The sequence below is a fragment of the Anomaloglossus baeobatrachus genome, chromosome 1 (genome assembly GCF_048569485.1).
Source record: "Anomaloglossus baeobatrachus isolate aAnoBae1 chromosome 1, aAnoBae1.hap1, whole genome shotgun sequence".
NCBI classification, from domain to species: domain Eukaryota; kingdom Metazoa; phylum Chordata; class Amphibia; order Anura; family Aromobatidae; genus Anomaloglossus; species Anomaloglossus baeobatrachus.
The window spans coordinates 467199481-467221121 of record NC_134353.1 but is presented as its reverse complement, the minus strand read 5'-3'; the positions used below and the strand labels follow the sequence as shown (position 1 = coordinate 467221121).

Below are 21641 nucleotides of genomic sequence, written 5' to 3'. Positions count from 1 at the left end.
GGGGCCCTAGTATGGGCCCTCTTTTCTTCCATCCGACATAGTCAGCAGCTGCTGCTGACTAAACAGTGGAGCTATGCGTGGATGTCTGACCTCCTTCGCACAAAGCATAAAACTGAGGAGCCCGTGATCCCACGGGGGGGGGGGGGTGTATAGCCAGAAGGGGAGGGGCCTTACACTTTTTAGTGTAATACTTTGTGTGGCCTCCGGAGGCAGTAGCTATACACCCAATTGTCTGGGTCTCCCAATTAGGAGCGACAAAGAAAACACATTACCGGTAAGTAATTATGTATTTTTCCAGCACCCATGACGGCACCACGAGAGAATTACATAGAAGACCTAGGGAGGGACAACAGTCTCCAGAACCCGTCTCCCAAAGGTAATGTCGGTGAATGACAAATCAAGGCGATAGTGTTTAAAAAAGGTGGACGGAGAAGACCAGGTTGCTGCCTTACAGATCTGCTCGATGGAGACCGCTGATCTCTCCGCCCAGGAAGATGCCATCGCTCGCGTGGAGTGCGCCTTTAGACCAGGAGGCACGTCTTCACCCCTAGCCGTGAAAGCAATGGAGATGGCATCCCTGATCCACCTGGCCAAGGTGTACTTAGAAGCTTTAAGCCCCTTCCTACAACCCTGGAAGATTGCAAACAGAGACTTATCCTTCCTCCATTCTGAAGTGACCAACAGATACTGCTGAAGACACCGCCTAACATCCAGGCAGTGCCACCCTATCTCCTCCTGAGTAGAAGGGTTGTCATAAAAAGAGGGGAGCACTATCTCTTGTGACCTATGGAAGTGAGAATGTACCTTCGGTAAATAGGCGGGATCAGTTCTTAAAACTACTCTGTCGTCAAAAAACTGGGTATATGGAGGAGTTATGGATAAGGCCTGTAGGTCACTAACCCTGCGGGCTGAAGTGAGGGCGACCAGGAGAATTGTTTTGAGGGACATATGTTTGAGGGAGATGGAATATAAAGGGCTCAAACGGGGGCTGTGTTAAGGCCGAGAGGACTAAGTTAAGATCCCATGACGGTAGGGGCATGCTGCACCGAGGTCTAGATCTAGCACAGGCTCTAATGAACCTAGATACCCAGTGATCTCCGGCCAGGGCATGGTTATATAAGGCACTCAAGGCCAAGAGACCCCGCGGGCAGACAAGACCCCCGTGGGCTCCCTGCGGCCGACCGGCCCTTACTTGGTCCTTGCAGGCTCCACACCGCGTCCCGATGCCTGGATACTCGCTGCTGCGGCGTCACTGGAGGAGGGTGTGCTGCTCGCAGGCCTGACCCCCGTGGGTCTGCTGCGGCGGCTCCACAGCACCTCGGCCGACCGCAGCAGGACCCGTGCCGCTGCCAGAGTCAGCCGGCCATGTGCCGGAATCTGTATCTTCGGACCACCAGGACCATCCTGAATCCCAGTGGATTCCTGGAGGCTCCCTGTTCAAGGACAGGAAACCAACTGATGCGGGGAGAGGTGCCGCCCCTTTTTATTCTGGAGGTTTCCTGTCCTTGAAGGGCGGATCCCCTCTCTCGTGGTGCAGTCATGGGTGCTTGAAAAAAAGAGAATTGTTACTCTACACAAAGATGGCGTAGGCTATAAGAAGATCGACAACACTCTGAAAGTGAGCTGCAACATGATCGCCAAGATGATACAGCAGTTTAACAAGACAGGTTCCACTCATAACAGGCCTCGCCACGGTGGACCAAAGAACTTGAGTGCACGTGCTCAGCGTCATATCCAGAGGTTGTCTATTCAAAAGACGTGAGTGCTGACAGCATTGCTGCCGAGGGTAAAGGGGTGGAAATCAGCCTGTCAGTGCTTAGACCATACACTGTCTATGGCATTAAATTGGTCTGCATGGCTGTCATCCCAGAAGGAAGACTCTGCACAAGAATGTAAGCAAACAGATTGCAGAAGACGAGACTAGGACCTGGATCACTGGAATGTTCTGTGGTTTGATGAGACCAAGATAAACCTATTTGGTTCATATGGTGTACAGTGTGTGTGGCGACAACCAGGTGAAGAGTACAAAGACAAGTGTGTCTTGCCTACACTCAAGCATGATGGTGGGAGTGTCATGATTTGGGGCTGTATGACTGCTGCCGGCTGCAGGGAGCTAAAGTTCATTGAGGGAACCATGAATGCCAACATGTACTGTGACATACTGAAGTAAAACAGGATCCTCTGCCTTTGGAAACTGGACCACAGGGCAGTATTACAACCCCTAATACACCTCCAAAATGACCACTGCCTTGCTAAAGAAGCTGAGGGGAAAGGTGCTGGACTAGGCAAGCATGCCTCCAGACCTAAACCCTATTGAGCATCTGTGGGGTATCCTCAAACAGAAGGTGGAGGAGTGCAAGGTCTCTAACATCCACCAGCTCTGTGATGTCAAGGAGGATAGAAGAGGATTCTCGAGGCTGCTGTGAAGCTCTAGAGAACTCCATACCTAAGAGAGTTAAGGCAGTGCTTGAAAATAATGGTGAATATTGACACTCTGGGCACAATTTGGCCATTTTCACTTAGGGGTGTGCTCATGTTTGTTGCCAGCAGTTCACACTGTGTGTTGAGTTATTTAGAAGACACACCAAATTTACACTGTTATACAAGCTGTACACTGACTATTTTATATTGTATCAAATAGTCATATCTTCAGTGTTGTCCCATGAAAATATAAGAAAATCTTTACGGAAATATTAGGGTGTACGCACCTTGATATACTGTATAATCCACAGGAAAATTCCAACTGTACATTTCATGGCACTATGCGAACCGTGCTGTATTTCTTACCTGGCCTCTTTTTAAACCAAAATATCTTGCAACTGGATCCCCAGCCTGGATACGAGGCAGCTGCGACTCTCGGAGTTTACTGGACAAATAGTTAAGACATTTTCAGAATTCGTAATATTTGTAGTAGACATTTGAGTAGTAGCCACTCGATGTTGGTAAAACCCATCTAAAATATGGTTGGCTGCAGAGCCATTACTAAAGGATACTATCTTGCTAGTAGTTCTGTGACTTCATCTTTTGTCATGACCACATGTTCAGGAACTAACTGAAAAAGGAACGGCATAAATGATGGTAGCGCTGTATATATGGCAGTAATATACACCTATGTGCTCCACAGCCCTGAAGGCAGAGGTGAATATAGAAGTATGATTTACTGGAAAGGTCTGACTACATAAAGCTTGATAAAACCTTATCCGATAACAGGGCTGAGCCTCTGTGGACACTTGTCTATAATGCATAGTATAGATAATGAATGTCTGAATAACGAGGAGCAGGAGCGTGCACCCCACCACTCCACAGCTATGTGATTTATGTGACTGAAGGAGATGGCAGACTCCAGTTAGGCTATGTGCCTACATGACAATGTACCCGCTGATTTTGCCGTGGAAAACTCGCGGATTTATCTGAATTTTCCAGATAAATCAGCAGGTTTGCACAATTACAGACACTCCCCATGTTATCCTATGGGAATTTGGAGAGTGCTGTATCAATGCTGTGGTATGTGCGGCTGCGGAATATGCTGCGGATGTCCTGCAGCCGCACGTAACTGCATGTCAATTATCCCTGCGGAATTATCTGCGGAATTCCCGCTCCTCCACTATGGAAATAAAGGGCGGGAATTCTGCAGGTATTTCCGCACTTGTCCCGCAGGTTTACCGCAACAAAAATGCTCGGAACCCGCAGCAACGAATAGCTGGGGAACAGCTGCGGCAAACCTGCGGAAATATCCGCGGGAACATTGTCCCGTGGGCACATAGCCTTATGTCACCCCAGGAATAGTGAATGGAGTGTATACTGCAGCGCCATTCAAGCTCCTCTTCACTTCATTGGTGCAGTAATAAAGCCTCAGTACACCCAGTTCTAGTGGCTTGTAGGGGTCTGTGTCAATCTGACATTTTTGTGGAGTTTTCATAAAAGGACGGTAAGTCAGACCAGACAGACATCACGGCAATGAACTAATGGCCATATAACCAGATGATTAGCCCTATATAAAAATTGGATATTATGGGCATGTGCATCCTTTTAGAAGAGCCCTTAAGGCTATGTGCGCACTGAGCGTTTTTTGCGTCATTTTTGTGCGTTTTTCAGGTGCATTTTTGGCCTCAAAACTGCATGACTGCTTCCCCAGCAAAGTCTATGGCTTTTCATTTTTGCTGTCCGCACACAACTTTTTTTTAGCTGCTTTTTGGAGCTTAAAAAAACAAAACAAAAAAAACAAAAAACCATGGACATGTCAATTCTTTCCTGCGTTTTGCTGCGTTTTTCACCCATGCAGTGCATTGGAAAAACGCAGCAAAACGCGGTAAAAAAAGCATGCATTTTTTTTATCGGCGCATTTTTCCGCGGGTGCATTTTTGTGCGTTTTTTGTAGCCAAAAACGCACAAAATCGCAGAGTAAAAAAAACCGCTGTGTGCGCACATAGCCTAAAAGGCATCAATAAAATGACAACCAAGACCCCAGCAAATCATTACAGCAAACAGCAGGATCTTTAGGTTGAATCTGCCTTCTGCATCTTATTGGAAAGCAGGTGCAGCGGAGGTCTGTACTCTGCATCAATCAGGTCTCTTCTATTACAGAAAAAGCAGCAGACATACCAACAACAAGGATGAGCTGCTGCTGATATATGAAATAGTACAATCGAGCACATGGATGACAAATCCATTAAAAAAAAAAAATATATAAGGCTATGTGCGCACGTTGCGTAATTCATGCAGTTACGCTGCGCTTTGTAGCGCAGCTTAACTGCATGCGTACTGCGTCCCCTGCACAGTCTATGGAGATTGTGCAGGGGCCGTGCGCACGTGGCGTTTTAGAGCGCAGCGCTTCGGCTTCTGCCGAAGCGTGCGTTCTAAGAAGTGACATGTTCTTCCGTGCGCTTTGCCGGCAGCCCCTGCTCTGTCTATGGGAGGAGCTGCAGGCAGAGCGCATGGAATCGGCTTTTTTTTTTTTTTTCACTACGGACATTTCTGCAGTGATTTAAAGCGCACGTGTGCTCTTCAGATCGCTGCAGAAAATTCTGCAGGGACAGTACGCAACGTGCGCACATAGCCTAATTGTCCAACTTTTGTAAGTGAAAAATCACATTTTTTTAGATGCTAGTGTGAGCGTATGCTAATGTCAGTAGGGTTTTATATTTACTCTGAGAGCAGCATAATATGGATCAAAGCCTAAAGTATCACTTATTGCACTGCTTGGCGTAGTTTTCATACTGTTCTGCTTGAAGTAGAAGAGCTAAGACTTCTGCTGTGTGTATAACCCGCCCACAGGAATGATTGGCAGCTGCTAATAAGTGGCGAGGGTGGGGTTACACACAGGAGATGTAGTCAGGTGCTCATAAACTGATTGTATTAATACTACAGCGCACAGTCCATTAAGTGACACATCGCTGTAATTAGACTCTTGTGAACCATTATGCTGCTCTCAGAGTAAATAGGAAAAACCAATTGACAGATTCCATTTAACACTAGAAGTCCCAGAGAGGGGTCATTTGACATTTCTACCACTGAAACCCTATAGAGCTCGAAATTCCTGGGACTTCGAGTGTTAAAGGGGTTGGCCCACAAATTCTTTTCTTTTCAAAACTCAGAGCATGTCATAAGAAGTGTATGTGCAATATACAATTACAACAGTGCCCCAGTCTTGTAAATTCACTACATGTTCATCACGAACATTGCCCCATACGGTTTCCGCTGTGAATGTTGGTCCACGTAAAATGGTGGACACACATGCTCAGTAGCCTCCCTGCTCTGTACCTCCCCTTCATGCTGTGTAGTGATCTAATGGCGATGAGGCCGACATTGTGTGTATATGAAAGGAGCAATTATATATCACTGCGCGTGCGCCAAGATGGGATGAGCAAAGAGACATAGATGAGACAGACATAACGTTAGCCCTTACTGGAGCTGTCTAGTCACTGCAGGTGGAAAGGAGACAGGAGAAGAGGAAGGCTGGAGTCACACTTGCGAGAGACTCGTGCGAGTCTCACATCGCATCACCCGGCATGGCCACACACTCTCCTGACAGGAGCGGGTCAGCTGCATGTATGTCTATGCAGCTGAGATGCTTCTGTCAGGAGAGCTGCAGGCCATGTCAGGTGATGTGATGCAAGACTTGCACGAGTCTCTCACAAGTGTGACTCCAGCCTTAGCAGAAGCTGACTGCACAGCACTCCCAGGAGAGCAGCATGGCGCCCACCAACACTGCACAAGGATGAAAATGACATTTGTTTTGCATCTTTATGAGTCAGTGTGGTTTTCTTACACATTATTCTTGTTAGAAGTCAGGCAGCCTCAGTATGTCCCCAGGTCTTTAATTTGTGTATTGCAAATTACTGCGCGATTAGTGATGAGCAACCAGGACCGTGCTCTGGTACTCGAAACGAGCAGGTTGGACGCTCCGACGGACTCGACACGAGTACCAGAGTATAAATGACATCAATGGGAAACGCAAGCATTTTTCTGGAACATCTTCTGGAAAAATGCTTGAGTTTCCCATTGACTTCACTTAAACTCTGATACTTGAGTCGATCCCGTCGGAGCGTCCAGCCTGCTTGATTCGAGTATGGTAGTGCTCACTCACACTATACGCGATCCTCAGCAGAGATATAGATAATGAATGTATGTATGTATGTATGTATGTATGTATGTATGTATGTATGTATGTATGTATGTATGTATGTATGTATGTATGTATACACACACACATATATATATATATATATATATATATATATATATATATATATATATATATATATATATATATATATATATATATATATATATATATATATATATATATATATATATATATATATATATATATATACACACACACACACATATGCATATATATATATATATATATATATATATATATATATATATATATATATATATATATATATATATACACATATATATACATACATATATACATATATATACATATATATATATACATATACATATATACACACACACACACACACACAAGAATTGGCTCTACTGTCATCCAATTGTATGCTAATTCTCAATTTTTATAAATATGGAGCACAATCAATTGAATGAAGTGAAATACTACACATAAAGCAGTTTTTTCTAAAACACAAAATAGGAGTGCACCAGTGACCAACTTGTAGGAGGTTTAAGGGACTGTCAGCACAGGAGGATTGTGCACACCATGTACTGGCACTAGTGCATCATGGCAGGTCTTTGTATACCTTGTTGCACAGCCTACTATAAAAACTGCTATGGTGTGACCGGCCATATTGTGATTGTCATCAGACTTTCTGGGTAACTTCTGCAACGTACCTCATGCTCTGTAATGTTGATCAGAAGCTCCTGTTGCAGAAACTGCTCGAGAATGTATTTGGGAGCCATATCCACCAGGGACTAAATACATAAAAGATGAACATAGATCTAGTGAGACACAGTTAGCCCTGAAGATAACTCCTAAACCAGACGCTAACACAAGGTATTTCACCTCCAGCAAGAATAAAGGGAAAGCACCTGCTTAGCAGACGGGGTCATTCCTTGCTGGACCACAATGATGGCTCTGGTGATGTTCTCCTCCTGCATCCTTTGGCAGTACATTTTGATAGTCTTTATTCCAACTTTTGGTTCCTCTGAAATTTTATAGAAATTGAATCATAAAACTAATCTCCATCCCTATCATTATACAACACACCCTTCATGACACCTACCAGGGAAAAATACAAACATCTGATCGGTGGGATCATCATTATGAGCCACCAACACCGTAAGATCAGTTCGCCGGGGTCGGCCCTCACTTGGCTTATCTCCAAACTGTGCCTTGAATTCGTCCAACGTCTGGTCCAATTCATCTTGTGTCACAAGGTATCCTCGGTCATGGCACAACTGAGCAGAAAAAGGAAATAGTTCAGCTAAATGGTAACATAGTGCATAACTTTACATACACCCATTACTAATAAAGATCTTTTATTTATTTATTGTTTAAGCCATCCTGCATTTCCAGAGATATGGGCCTTTGTAATTAACACTAATATTATGCTCTTTCAAATAAGGCTGTGGTAACACCGTTCTCTGGGGGAATGTGTTTAGGCTATTCTACATCAAGACCCACAGAACTGAAAAATCAGCACTAAATATAACAGGCCCATAACTATGGAAATGTATGAGGGACTCAAAAGCAATCCCACAAAAAACAGAACCCTCCGGGAGCACCTGGAAGAAAACATGAGCAAAACCTGGACATTTAATCTGGCGACTGGTCCTCTGTAAAGGCAGCACAGGATGACTGTGCATACAAAGCACATTATTCTGGCACCATATAGAAAAACATCCAGCGGCACACCGAATCTCCAGTAAAAAACGTTTATTTTTTTATTTGATTAAACGGTGCATATTAAAGAGGCAGTGAAAGAACCGGGTGCAGTTCCACTGGACCCGTGGAAGCGAGTTTAACGCAAAACGGCTGTCTGTGAAGCATCCTGCACCCGGTTCTCTCACTGCCTTTTCACAGCTACAGAGCTGAGATCTGCAGATATGGTGCTTTACTTTCAATGCCGGCTGTATTCCGGCATTGAGAGGAAGTTACTCATGTTAGCTACAGGTGTCATCACATGGCCCTGTGCTAGCATGGCAACCACCGGAAGTCACGTGATCATGTCAACAAATGGGGTCCAGAGTAGTGATGTGTAGGTCGCGAACAATCCGACACAAAGATCTGGCTCCCTGTTGTGACTGACAGGAGCCGGATCACCAAAGTGAGCCACTAAAATCACTAATGGCTCTTTTTGCCACTGAAACTACACCCACCCGCGTCTAAACCCCGCCCACTTAGCAATCTAATCGGTCCCTTGTAAGTGGGCAGGGTTTAGCCACGGGTGGGTGGGGTTTCAGCGGCGTCACTATAATCTTAAATATGTATTCACCTGGGATGAACACATATTTAATAAGGAGCAGAGAACGATCCGAATGAGCCGCCTCTTTTTGGTGAGCGGAGCCATGGGAACCGGATCACCAAAAAGAGCCGGACTGCCCATCACTAGTCCAGAGAACAGTCAAACAATGTATATATACCTGTATATGTAATAAATAAAATAAATAAAAAAACACCGAATCCGTCAAAATTTGGCAAAGAACAGCAGTCAAATGCATGCAACCGCAAGTCACCGGGCCGGTTTTATGCCGGATCCGGTAAAATAACGGTCTGGTGACTTTCAGTTGCATGTGGTGTACTATAAATAAAACAGATCCGGCATGGTAAGTTCTTTGTTTTTTTGCCGTTAGGCAAAAAACCGCTGATGTGAAACCAGCCTTAGGCCTCTTTCACACGTTCGTGAAAAACCACGCACGTTTTTCACGGACGTGTCAGAGGTGCGTTTTGCCCTCCATGAGCCGTGTTTATGGCCTACGTGTGTTCTCCGTGTGTTATCCGTGATAACACACGGAGAACGGGAACTTTCTGCTCACCTGTCCCTGGTGTCGCTGTCTGTGGTGCTGATCTTCAGTCTCCGGTCCTGCCGTCTCCCCGCTGCTGCTGCTTCCGGCTGGAGTGAAGTGAATATTTAATGAGCATAATGAGCGGCGGTCGGCAGCAAGTGGCAGCAGCGGGAGAGACTGCAGGGCTGGAGAAGGTGAGCAAAGTTTTGTTTTTTTCTCTCGCAGACACGTCTTTTCTCCGGCGCGTGTCACATGGAACACATCCGTGTGGTCCGTTTGCGTTCCGTGTGACACCCGTAATGCCGGAGAGAAAACGGACATGTTGCTGTGAGAAACACATGAACACACGTAGACCTATGTTTTCAAATGGAGTTGGACACACGTATGTATTTACGCACGGAACGTGTGTCCGTTCCATACATACCTGTGTCCAACTCCATTTGAAAACATAGGTCTACGTGTGTCCGGTACGTGAGGAAACGCACCAAACACGTACCAGAGGCACGGACGTGTGAAAGAGGCCTCCTCCCCAGGATTGTAGACAGGTCGTACAGCGGTGGTGCAGAAGCACATCTATTTATTGCACACCAAGCACATTCGCTCAGTGCATTATGGTGGGGCTGATCACTTCTTCCCACCCTCACACACATCTCCAGCCTCCCCTTGTCTTTGATCGGCTCTGGCTTCATGGTCAGAGGGTTAGAGATGGAGGTAAAACCGGCCGGTGGGAGGGTGGATATACAATTTCTGCCACAGCAGGAGTCCAGAGCGTCTGTGCTTGGTTAAAGCTGTTATCCTGCGCTGACAGAGGCCCTTTTTTTTTTCTTTTAGATGCATAGGGCCCAATTTATTAGAGCAATTTCACCAGAATTCTGGGGTAAATGTCTTTGAAAAGTCACACCCAAAAATATAAAAGATTTGTCGTTTTCACACTTAAGTAGCTCAATAATTTCTCCTTGGTTGCAAAGAAGCGAAATCTCTAGGAACCTCTTGTGCGATAAAGCTTGGTTTGGGCAAACGATGAATTCTGTCTATCATAGTATCAAACTCTGCGAAGTTTGGGATGACCGCTAGCAATAACCGTCAGGAGAACGCAGCGTCCGTGCTCAGAAGGGGTGGGGCCCCTGCGGACTTTCGCGGTGTTCTCCCAGCTGAGAATACTCGCGTCTCCACAGCATAAATTGACTTGCTGTGGCTCAGAAAGCCACGTCACATGTCCGGATACACTGCGGAGAAGCACAGTGGGCATGTGATGTCTATAAACCCATCCACTGTGCTTGTACTGTACAACACAGCGTTTGGTCGCAGGGGAAATACACTGCGTCTCCTGATGGGGGCCGCACCCACAGTCCGGGTCCTGCACCCATGAACTGGGAACATCTGACTCCTACAAGCCGAGAGCGATAATTCCGGTCTCCATGAACCGGGTCCAGCATTACAGGCGCTCACTGCTCCCTGTACAGACTGGACGCGGTGTACACTGCCATCAGACCCCCGTGTACACTGCCATCGGACCCCCGTGTACACTGCCATCGGACCGCCGTGCACACTGCCATCAGACCGCCGTGCACACTGCCATCAGACCGCCGTGCACACTGCCATCAGACCGCCGTGCACACTGCCATCAGACCGCCGTGCGCACTGCCATCAGACCGCCGTGCGCACTGCCATCAGACCGCCGTGCGCACTGCCATCAGACCGCCGTGCGCACTGCCATCAGACCCCCGTGCGCACTGCCATCAGACCCCCGTGCGCACTGCCATCAGACCCCCGTGCGCACTGCCATCAGACCGCCGTGCGCACTGCCATCAGACCGCCGTGCGCACTGCCATCAGACCGCCGTGCACACTGCCATCAGACCGCCGTGCACACTGCCATCAGACCGCCGTGCACACTGCCATCAGACCGCCGTGCACACTGCCATCGGACCCCCGTGTACACTGCCATCGGACCCCCGTGTACACTGCCATCGGACCCCCGTGTACACTGCCATCGGACCCCCGTGTACACTGCCATCAGACCGCGGTGTACACTGCCATCAGACCGCCGTGCACACTGCCATCAGACCGCCGTGTACACTGCCATCAGACCGCCGTGTACACTGCCATCAGACCGCCGTGTACACTGCCATCAGACCGCCGTGTACACTGCCATCAGACCGCCGTGTACACTGCCATCAGACCGCCGTGCACACTGCCATCAGACCGCCGTGCACACTGCCATCAGACCCCCGTGTACACTGCCATCAGACCGCCGTGTACACTGCCATCAGACCCCCGTGTACACTGCCATCAGACCGCCGTGCACACTGCCATCAGACCGCCGTGCACACTGCCATCAGACCGCCGTGTACACTGCCATCAGACCGCCGTGCACACTGCCATCAGACCGCCGTGTACAACTGTACACTGCCATCAGACCGCCGTGCACACTGCCATCAGACCGCCGTGTACACTGCCATCAGACCCCCGTGTACACTGCCATCAGACCGCCGTGTACACTGCCATCAGACCCCCGTGTACACTGCCATCAGACCCCCGTGTACACTGCCATCAGACCCCCGTGTACACTGCCATCAGACCGCCGTGCACACTGCCATCAGACCGCCGTGTACAACTGTACACTGCCATCAGACCGCCGTGCACACTGCCATCAGACCGCCGTGTACACTGCCATCAGACCGCGGTGTACAACTGTACACTGCCATCAGACCGCGGAGTACACTGCCATCAGACCGCGGTGTACACTGCCATCAGACCGCGGTGTACACTGCCATCAGACCGCCGTGCACACTGCCATCAGACCGCCGTGCACACTGCCATCAGACCCCCGTGTACACTGCCATCAGACCGCCGTGCGCACTGCCATCAGACCGCCGTGCGCACTGCCATCAGACCGCCGTGCGCACTGCCATCAGACCGCCGTGCGCACTGCCATCAGACCGCCGTGCGCACTGCCATCAGACCGCCGTGCGCACTGCCATCAGACCGCCGTGCGCACTGCCATCAGACCGCCGTGCGCACTGCCATCAGACCGCCGTGCGCACTGCCATCAGACCGCCGTGTGCACTGCCATCAGACCGCGGAGTACACTGCCATCAGACCGCGGAGTACACTGCCATCAGACCGCCGTGCACACTGCCATCAGACCGCGGAGTACACTGCCATCAGACCGCCGTGCGCACTGCCATCAGACCGCCGTGCGCACTGCCATCAGACCGCCGTGCGCACTGCCATCAGACCGCCGTGCGCACTGCCATCAGACCGCCGTGCGCACTGCCATCAGACCGCCGTGCGCACTGCCATCAGACCGCCGTGCGCACTGCCATCAGACCGCCGTGCGCACTGCCATCAGACCGCCGTGTACACTGCCATCAGACCGCCGTGTACACTGCCATCAGACCGCGGAGTACACTGCCATCAGACCGCGGAGTACACTGCCATCAGACCGCCGTGCACACTGCCATCAGACCGCGGAGTACACTGCCATCAGACCGCGGTGTACACTGCCATCAGACCGCCGTGTACACTGCCATCAGACCGCCGTGTACACTGCCATCAGACCGCGGAGTACACTGCCATCAGACCGCCGTGCACACTGCCATCAGACCGCGGAGTACACTGCCATCAGACCGCGGTGTACACTGCCATCAGACCGCCGTGCACACTGCCATCAGACCGCCGTGCACACTGCCATCAGACCGCCGTGCACACTGCCATCAGACCGCCGTGTACACTGCCATCAGACCCCCGTGTACACTGCCATCAGACCGCCGTGCACACTGCCATCAGACCGCCGTGCACACTGCCATCAGACCGCCGTGCACACTGCCATCAGACCGCCGTGCACACTGCCATCAGACCGCCGTGTAAAACTGTACACTGCCATCAGACCGCCGTGCACACTGCCATCAGACCGCCGTGTACACTGCCATCAGACCCCCGTGTACACTGCCATCAGACCGCCGTGCACACTGCCATCAGACCGCCGTGCACACTGCCATCAGACCGCCGTGCACACTGCCATCAGACCGCCGTGCACACTGCCATCAGACCGCCGTGCGCACTGCCATCAGACCGCCGTGCGCACTGCCATCAGACCGCCGTGCGCACTGCCATCAGACCGCCGTGCGCACTGCCATCAGACCGCCGTGCGCACTGCCATCAGACCGCCGTGCGCACTGCCATCAGACCGCCGTGCGCACTGCCATCAGACCGCCGTGCGCACTGCCATCAGACCGCCGTGCGCACTGCCATCAGACCGCCGTGCGCACTGCCATCAGACCGCCGTGCGCACTGCCATCAGACCGCCGTGCGCACTGCCATCAGACCGCCGTGCGCACTGCCATCAGACCGCCGTGCGCACTGCCATCAGACCGCCGTGCGCACTGCCATCAGACCGCCGTGCGCACTGCCATCAGACCGCCGTGCGCACTGCCATCAGACCGCCGTGCGCACTGCCATCAGACCGCCGTGCGCACTGCCATCAGACCGCCGTGTGCACTGCCATCAGACCGCGGAGTACACTGCCATCAGACCGCGGAGTACACTGCCATCAGACCGCGGAGTACACTGCCATCAGACCGCGGAGTACACTGCCATCAGACCGCGGAGTACACTGCCATCAGACCGCGGAGTACACTGCCATCAGACCGCGGAGTACACTGCCATCAGACCGCCGTGTACACTGCCATCAGACCGCCGTGTACACTGCCATCAAACCGCCGTGTACACTGCCATCAGACCGCCGTGTACACTGCCATCAGACCGCCGTGTACACTGCCATCAGACCGCCGTGCACACTGCCATCAGACCGCGGTGTACACTGCCATCAGACCCCCGTGTACACTGCCATCAGACCGCCGTGCACACTGCCATCAGACCGCCGTGCACACTGCCATCAGACCGCCGTGCACACTGCCATCAGACCGCCGTGCACACTGCCATCAGACCGCCGTGCACACTGCCATCAGACCGCCGTGCACACTGCCATCAGACCGCCGTGTACACTGCCATCAGACCGCGGTGTACACTGCCATCAGACCGCCGTGCACACTGCCATCAGACCGCGGAGTACACTGCCATCAGACCGCCGTGCACACTGCCATCAGACCGAGGTGTACACTGCCATCAGACCGCCGTGCACACTGCCATCAGACCGCCGTGCACACTGCCATCAGACCCCCGTGTACACTGCCATCAGACCGCCGTGCACACTGCCATCAGACCGCCGTGCACACTGCCATCAGACCGCGGAGTACACTGCCATCAGACCGCGGAGTACACTGCCATCAGACCGCGGTGTACACTGCCATCAGACCGCCGTGCGCACTGCCATCAGACCGCCGTGCGCACTGCCATCAGACCGCCGTGCGCACTGCCATCAGACCGCCGTGCGCACTGCCATCAGACCGCCGTGCGCACTGCCATCAGACCGCCGTGCGCACTGCCATCAGACCGCCGTGTACACGGCCATCAGACCGCCGTGTACACTGCCATCAGACCGCCGTGTACACTGCCATCAGACCGCGGAGTACACTGCCATCAGACCGCCGTGCACACTGCCATCAGACCGCGGAGTACACTGCCATCAGACCGCGGAGTACACTGCCATCAGACCGCCGTGTACACTGCCATCAGACCGCCGTGTACACTGCCATCAGACCGCCGTGTACACTGCCATCAGACCGCCGTGTACACTGCCATCAGACCGCCGTGCACACTGCCATCAGACCGCGGTGTACACTGCCATCAGACCCCCGTGTACACTGCCATCAGACCGCCGTGCACACTGCCATCAGACCGCCGTGCACACTGCCATCAGACCGCCGTGTACACTGCCATCAGACCGCGGTGTACACTGCCATCAGACCGCCGTGCACACTGCCATCAGACCGCGGAGTACACTGCCATCAGACCGCCGTGCACACTGCCATCAGACCGAGGTGTACACTGCCATCAGACCGCCGTGCACACTGCCATCAGACCGCCGTGCACACTGCCATCAGACCCCCGTGTACACTGCCATCAGACCGCCGTGCACACTGCCATCAGACCGCCGTGCACACTGCCATCAGACCGCGGAGTACACTGCCATCAGACCGCGGAGTACACTGCCATCAGACCGCCGTGCGCACTGCCATCAGACCGCCGTGCACACTGCCATCAGACCGCGGTGTACACTGCCATCAGACCCCCGTGTACACTGCCATCAGACCGCCGTGCACACTGCCATCAGACCGCCGTGCACACTGCCATCAGACCGCCGTGTACACTGCCATCAGACCGCGGTGCACACTGCCATCAGACCGCCGTGCACACTGCCATCAGACCGCCGTGCACACTGCCATCAGACCGCGGTGTACACTGCCATCAGACCCCCGTGTACACTGCCATCAGACCGCCGTGCACACTGCCATCAGACCGCCGTGCACACTGCCATCAGACCGCCGTGTACACTGCCATCAGACCGCGGTGTACACTGCCATCAGACCGCCGTGCACACTGCCATCAGACCGCGGAGTACACTGCCATCAGACCGAGGTGTACACTGCCATCAGACCGCCGTGCACACTGCCATCAGACCCCCGTGTACACTGCCATCAGACCCCCGTGTACACTGCCATCAGACCGCCGTGCACACTGCCATCAGACCGCCGTGCACACTGCCATCAGACCGCCGTGTACACTGCCATCAGACCGCGGTGTACACTGCCATCAGACCGCCGTGCACACTGCCATCAGACCGCGGAGTACACTGCCATCAGACCGAGGTGTACACTGCCATCAGACCGCGGAGTACACTGCCATCAGACCGCGGAGTACACTGCCATCAGACCGCCGTGCACACTGCCATCAGACCGAGGTGTACACTGCCATCAGACCGCGGAGTACACTGCCATCAGACCGCGGAGTACACTGCCATCAGACCGCGGTGTACACTGCCATCAGACCGCCGTGTACACTGCCATCAGACCGCCGTGTACACTGCCATCAGACCGAGGTGCACACTGCCATCAGACCGAGGTGTACACTGCCATCAGACCGCGGAGTACACTGCCATCAGACCGCGGAGTACACTGCCATCAGACCGCGGAGTACACTGCCATCAGACCGCGGAGTACACTGCCATCAGACCGAGGTGTACACTGCCATCAGACCGCGGAGTACACTGCCATCAGACCGCGGAGTACACTGCCATCAGACCGCCGTGCACACTGCCATCAGACCGAGGTGTACACTGCCATCAGACCGCGGAGTACACTGCCATCAGACCGCGGAGTACACTGCCATCAGACCGCGGTGTACACTGCCATCAGACCGCCGTGTACACTGCCATCAGACCGCCGTGCACACTGCCATCAGACCGAGGTGTACACTGCCATCAGACCGCGGAGTACACTGCCATCAGACCGCGGAGTACACTGCCATCAGACCGCGGAGTACACTGCCATCAGACCGCGGTGTACACTGCCATCAGACCGCCGTGCACACTGCCATCAGACCGCCGTGCACACTGCCATCAGACCGCGGAGTACACTGCCATCAGACCGCCGTGTACACTGCCATCAGACCGCGGTGTACACTGCCATCAGACCGCCGTGCACACTGCCATCAGACCGCCGTGCACACTGCCATCAGACCGCGGTGTACACTGCCATCAGACCGCCGTGTACACTGCCATCAGACCGCCGTGCACACTGCCATCAGACCGCCGTGCACACTGCCATCAGACCGCCGTGTACACTGCCATCAGACCGCGGTGTACACTGCCATCAGACCGCCGTGCACACTGCCATCAGACCGCGGAGTACACTGCCATCAGACCGAGGTGTACACTGCCATCAGACCGCGGAGTACACTGCCATCAGACCGCGGAGTACACTGCCATCAGACCGCGGAGTACACTGCCATCAGACCGCCGTGCACACTGCCATCAGACCGAGGTGTACACTGCCATCAGACCGCGGAGTACACTGCCATCAGACCGCGGAGTACACTGCCATCAGACCGCGGTGTACACTGCCATCAGACCGCCGTGTACACTGCCATCAGACCGCCGTGTACACTGCCATCAGACCGAGGTGCACACTGCCATCAGACCGAGGTGTACACTGCCATCAGACCGCGGAGTACACTGCCATCAGACCGCGGAGTACACTGCCATCAGACCGCGGAGTACACTGCCATCAGACCGCGGAGTACACTGCCATCAGACCGCGGAGTACACTGCCATCAGACCGCGGAGTACACTGCCATCAGACCGCGGAGTACACTGCCATCAGACCGCCGTGCACACTGCCATCAGACCGCCGTGCACACTGCCATCAGACCGAGGTGTACACTGCCATCAGACCGCGGAGTACACTGCCATCAGACCGCGGAGTACACTGCCATCAGACCGCCGTGTACACTGCCATCAGACCGCCGTGTACACTGCCATCAGACCGCCGTGCACACTGCCATCAGACCGAGGTGTACACTGCCATCAGACCGCGGAGTACACTGCCATCAGACCGCGGAGTACACTGCCATCAGACCGCGGAGTACACTGCCATCAGACCGCCGTGCACACTGCCATCAGACCGCCGTGCACACTGCCATCAGACCGCGGAGTACACTGCCATCAGACCGCCGTGTACACTGCCATCAGACCGCGGTGTACACTGCCATCAGACCGCCGTGTACACTGCCATCAGACCGAGGTGCACACTGCCATCAGACCGCTGATACTGATGGGTTAACTGGAACCTCAGAAGTCCCGGCTACAGTGCACGCTCTTGCTCCCTGTGATCAGCCAGGCTGGCCATGGTGCTGTCACATGCTCTGCGATGTCCTGGCCTTACAGGGGGCAGCTCTCGGCTATACCCCCCATCCTACCTGCATGATGGTCTTCCGGATCTTCCACAGCCGGTACGTCTCCTCCTCGTCATCCATGTCTGCTCCTGTTACCGCTGCCTCCTCTCACCACGAGGTCTTCTCTGATGTAGGTGTCCAGTGTACTGCCTGTCTGCAGCGCAGGGCCCTTCCTGGCGCACAGCTGGCCCTGATTTTGCCTGTTTTCACCTCCATATGATCTGCTTTCCAGCACTCAGGAGTCTTCAGTGTTGAGCCCCACAGATGACCCGTATCGTACAACATTACGCTGGGCTGTAATGGTGAGTATGACCAACGCTGACTCTGTGCAGGAAATGTCGCCAGTACAGGTGGTCGGCTGCCATTTTCCTGGTAGGCACGTCCACAGGGCTCACTACAGCTACCGGCCCTGGTAGCCCCCCGCTGAGTTCCATCGCCATTTCTTTCAGTACAACTGCTTATGACTGATGTGCTGAGATTCTATGTGGTACAAGTGTATAGACACATCTTTCCCTATAGACTGCGGGGGAGATGGTGTATGGAAGGGTTAACACGGGAAGCTGACTTGTTTGTGGTCTGTAACCATGGAGACCAGTGGCGTAACTAGAGTTTGATGGGCCTCAGTGCAAAGTTCAGACCAGGGCCCCCCCCCTCCCTCTCCACATACACTGAGACTTGGGGGCATGGGACACTGACACTTGGCTTGTTCAGCACTCAACTTTCCTCTGTTCTGATATCCATCTTGTCCTCGGCACCCAGCTTTCCCATGCTCTGCTATACATCTTTCCCTCAGTACCCTGCTTTCCCACATCAGAGCATGGGAAAGCTGGGTGCTGAGAGATGTATAGCAGAGCATGGGAAAGCTGGGTGCTGAGAGATGTATAGCAGAGCATGGGAAAGCTGGGTGCTGAGAGATGTATAGCAGAGCATGGGAAAGCTGGGTGCTGAGAGATGTATAGCAGAGCATGGGAAAGCTGGGTGCTGAGAGATGTACAGCAGAGCATGGGAAAGCTGGGTGCTGAGAGAAAGAGCCTTTTTCTCTCGGCACAAAACGTTCCCATCCCATGCTTGTATCTTTGTCCCCCCTTGTATATACTTCTCCAAATATTATAATGGCCCCCACATAGCCTTCCATATAGTATAAAGGGTCCCACATAACTCTTCATATATTAGAAGCTCCATAGTCCTCAATGTATTATAATGCATTTCCCATAGTTCTCCAAATATTATAATTCACCCCATAGTACTCAATATATAATACTGCACCCCATAGTCCTCCATATATTATACTGCACAACAGTCCTCCATATATTATAATTCACCCCCATAATCCTCCATGTATAAAGTAGCCCTCCAATTATAATGAATTTCCCATAGTCCTCCATGTATTATAATTCACCCCGTAATTCTCCATATATTATAATTCACCCCATAATACTCCATATATTAAACTGCACCACGTAGGCCTCCTTGTTTTATAATGCACCCCCATCGTCCATGTATAAGGTAGGCTCCATAGTCCTCCGTATATCATAATGTAGCCCCCATAGTCCTATATGAATAATAAACGTAACCCCATAAAACTTCATATTGTACTATGCAGCCCCACACTCCTCCATGCATAATGCATCCCTATATTCCATGTATAAGGTGTCCTTTATTTTGTATTATGCAGCCCTACAGACCTCCATGTATAATGCAGCCCCATACTCCTCTATGTATAATGCACCCCTAGTCCATGTAGAAGGTGTTTTTCATGTTGTATAATGCAGCCCCCCAGGCCTCCATGTATAATAATGCAGCCCCCCAGGCCTCCATGTATAATAATGCAGTCCCCCAGGCCTCCATGTATAATAATGCAGCCCCCCAGGCCTCCATGTATAATAATGCAGCCCCCCAGGCCTCCATGTATAATAATGCAGCCCCCCAGGCCTCCATGTATAATAATGCAGCCCCCCAGGCCTCCATGTATAATAATGCAGCCCCCCAGGCCTCCATGTATAATAATGCAGCCCCCCAGGCCTCCATGTATAATAATGCAGCCCCCCAGGCCTCCATGTATAATAATGCAGCCCCCCAGGCCTCCATGTATAATAATGCAGTCCCCCAGGCCTCCATGTATAATAATGCAGCCCCCCAGGCCTCCATGTATAATAATGCAGTCCCCCAGGCCTCCATGTATAATAATGCAGCCCCCCAGGCCTCCATGTATAATAATGCAGCCCCCCAGGCCTCCATGTATAATAATGCAGCCCCCCAGGCCTCCATGTATAATAATGCAGCCCCCCAGGCCTCCATGTATAATAATGCAGCCCCCCAGGCCTCCATGTATAATAATGCAGTCCCCCAGGCCTCCATGTATAATAATGCAGCCCCCCAGGCCTCCATGTATAATAATGCAGCCCCCCAGGCCTCCATGTATAATAATGCAGCCCCCCAGGCCTCCATGTATAATAATGCAGCCCCCCAGGCCTCCATGTATAATAATGCAGCCCCCCAGGCCTCCATGTATAATAATGCAGTCCCCCAGGCCTCCATGTATAATAATGCAGCCAGCCTCCCCAGGCCTCCATGTATAATAATGCAGCCAGCCTCCCCAGGCCTCCATGTATAATAATGCAGCCAGCCTCCCCAGGCCTCCATGTATAATAATGCAGCCAGCCTCCCCAGGCCTCCATGTATAATAATGCAGCCAGCCTCCCCAGGCCTCCATGTATAATAATGCAACCAGCCTCCCCAGGCCTCCATGTATAATAATGCAGCCAGCCTCCCCAGGCCTCCATGTATAATAATGCAGCCAGCCTCCCCAGGCCTCCATGTATAATAATACAGCCAGCCTCCCCAGACCTCCATGTATAATAATGCAGCCAGCCTCCCCAGGCCTCCATGTATAATAATGCAGCCAGCCTCTCCAGGCCTCCATGTATAATAATGCAGCCAGCCTCCCCAGACCTCCATGTATAATAATACAGCCAGCCTCCCCAGACCTCCATGTATAATAATGCAGCCAGCCTCTCCAGGCCTCCATGTATAATAATACAGCCAGCCTCCCCAGACCTCCATGTATAATAATGCAGCCAGCCTCCCCAGGCCTCCATGTATAATAATGCAGCCAGCCTCCCCAGGCCTCCATGTATAATAATGCAGCCAGCCTCCCCAGGCCTCCATGTATAATGCAGCCCTTCAGGCCTCTGGCCACCGTGTACTTACTAATTTATATAAAAAAAACAAGTATTCTCTCCTTGTTCCCCCGCTGTTGCAGTCGGCGTCCTCCCGTCCTGCACTCTGTGCTCTCAGCACAGCAGTCGCACAGGAGTGACGTCACCGCACAGGTACGGGGGGAGAATGATA

At 52.4% G+C, this 21641-nt stretch overlaps 2 protein-coding genes across 4 annotated transcripts in view; one reads left to right on the top strand and one right to left on the bottom strand.

Moving 5' to 3' along the window:
* POLR2E (RNA polymerase II, I and III subunit E) overlaps positions 1-18420 on the bottom strand; it is a 40660-nt gene extending 22240 nt beyond the window's left edge. Inside the window, exons 1-6 of the mRNA XM_075314602.1 lie at positions 18315-18420; positions 7713-7887; positions 7519-7634; positions 7321-7401; positions 2994-3052; positions 2788-2866 (exon numbers count right to left, since the gene is read on the bottom strand). Coding sequence (XP_075170717.1) covers positions 2788-2866; positions 2994-3052; positions 7321-7401; positions 7519-7634; positions 7713-7887; positions 18315-18371 — 567 coding nt within the window. The 5' untranslated portion in view covers positions 18372-18420. The remainder of the gene's footprint in view (positions 1-2787; positions 2867-2993; positions 3053-7320; positions 7402-7518; positions 7635-7712; positions 7888-18314) is intronic.
* Positions 18421-18517: 97 nt separating this feature from the next.
* LOC142243036 (uncharacterized) overlaps positions 18518-21641 on the top strand; it is a 129397-nt gene continuing 126273 nt past the window's right edge. For all 3 annotated transcript variants that reach the window (XR_012724297.1, XM_075314546.1, XM_075314557.1), the window contains exon 1: positions 18518-18592. The gene's annotated coding sequence lies outside the window, so the exon portion shown is untranslated. The remainder of the gene's footprint in view (positions 18593-21641) is intronic.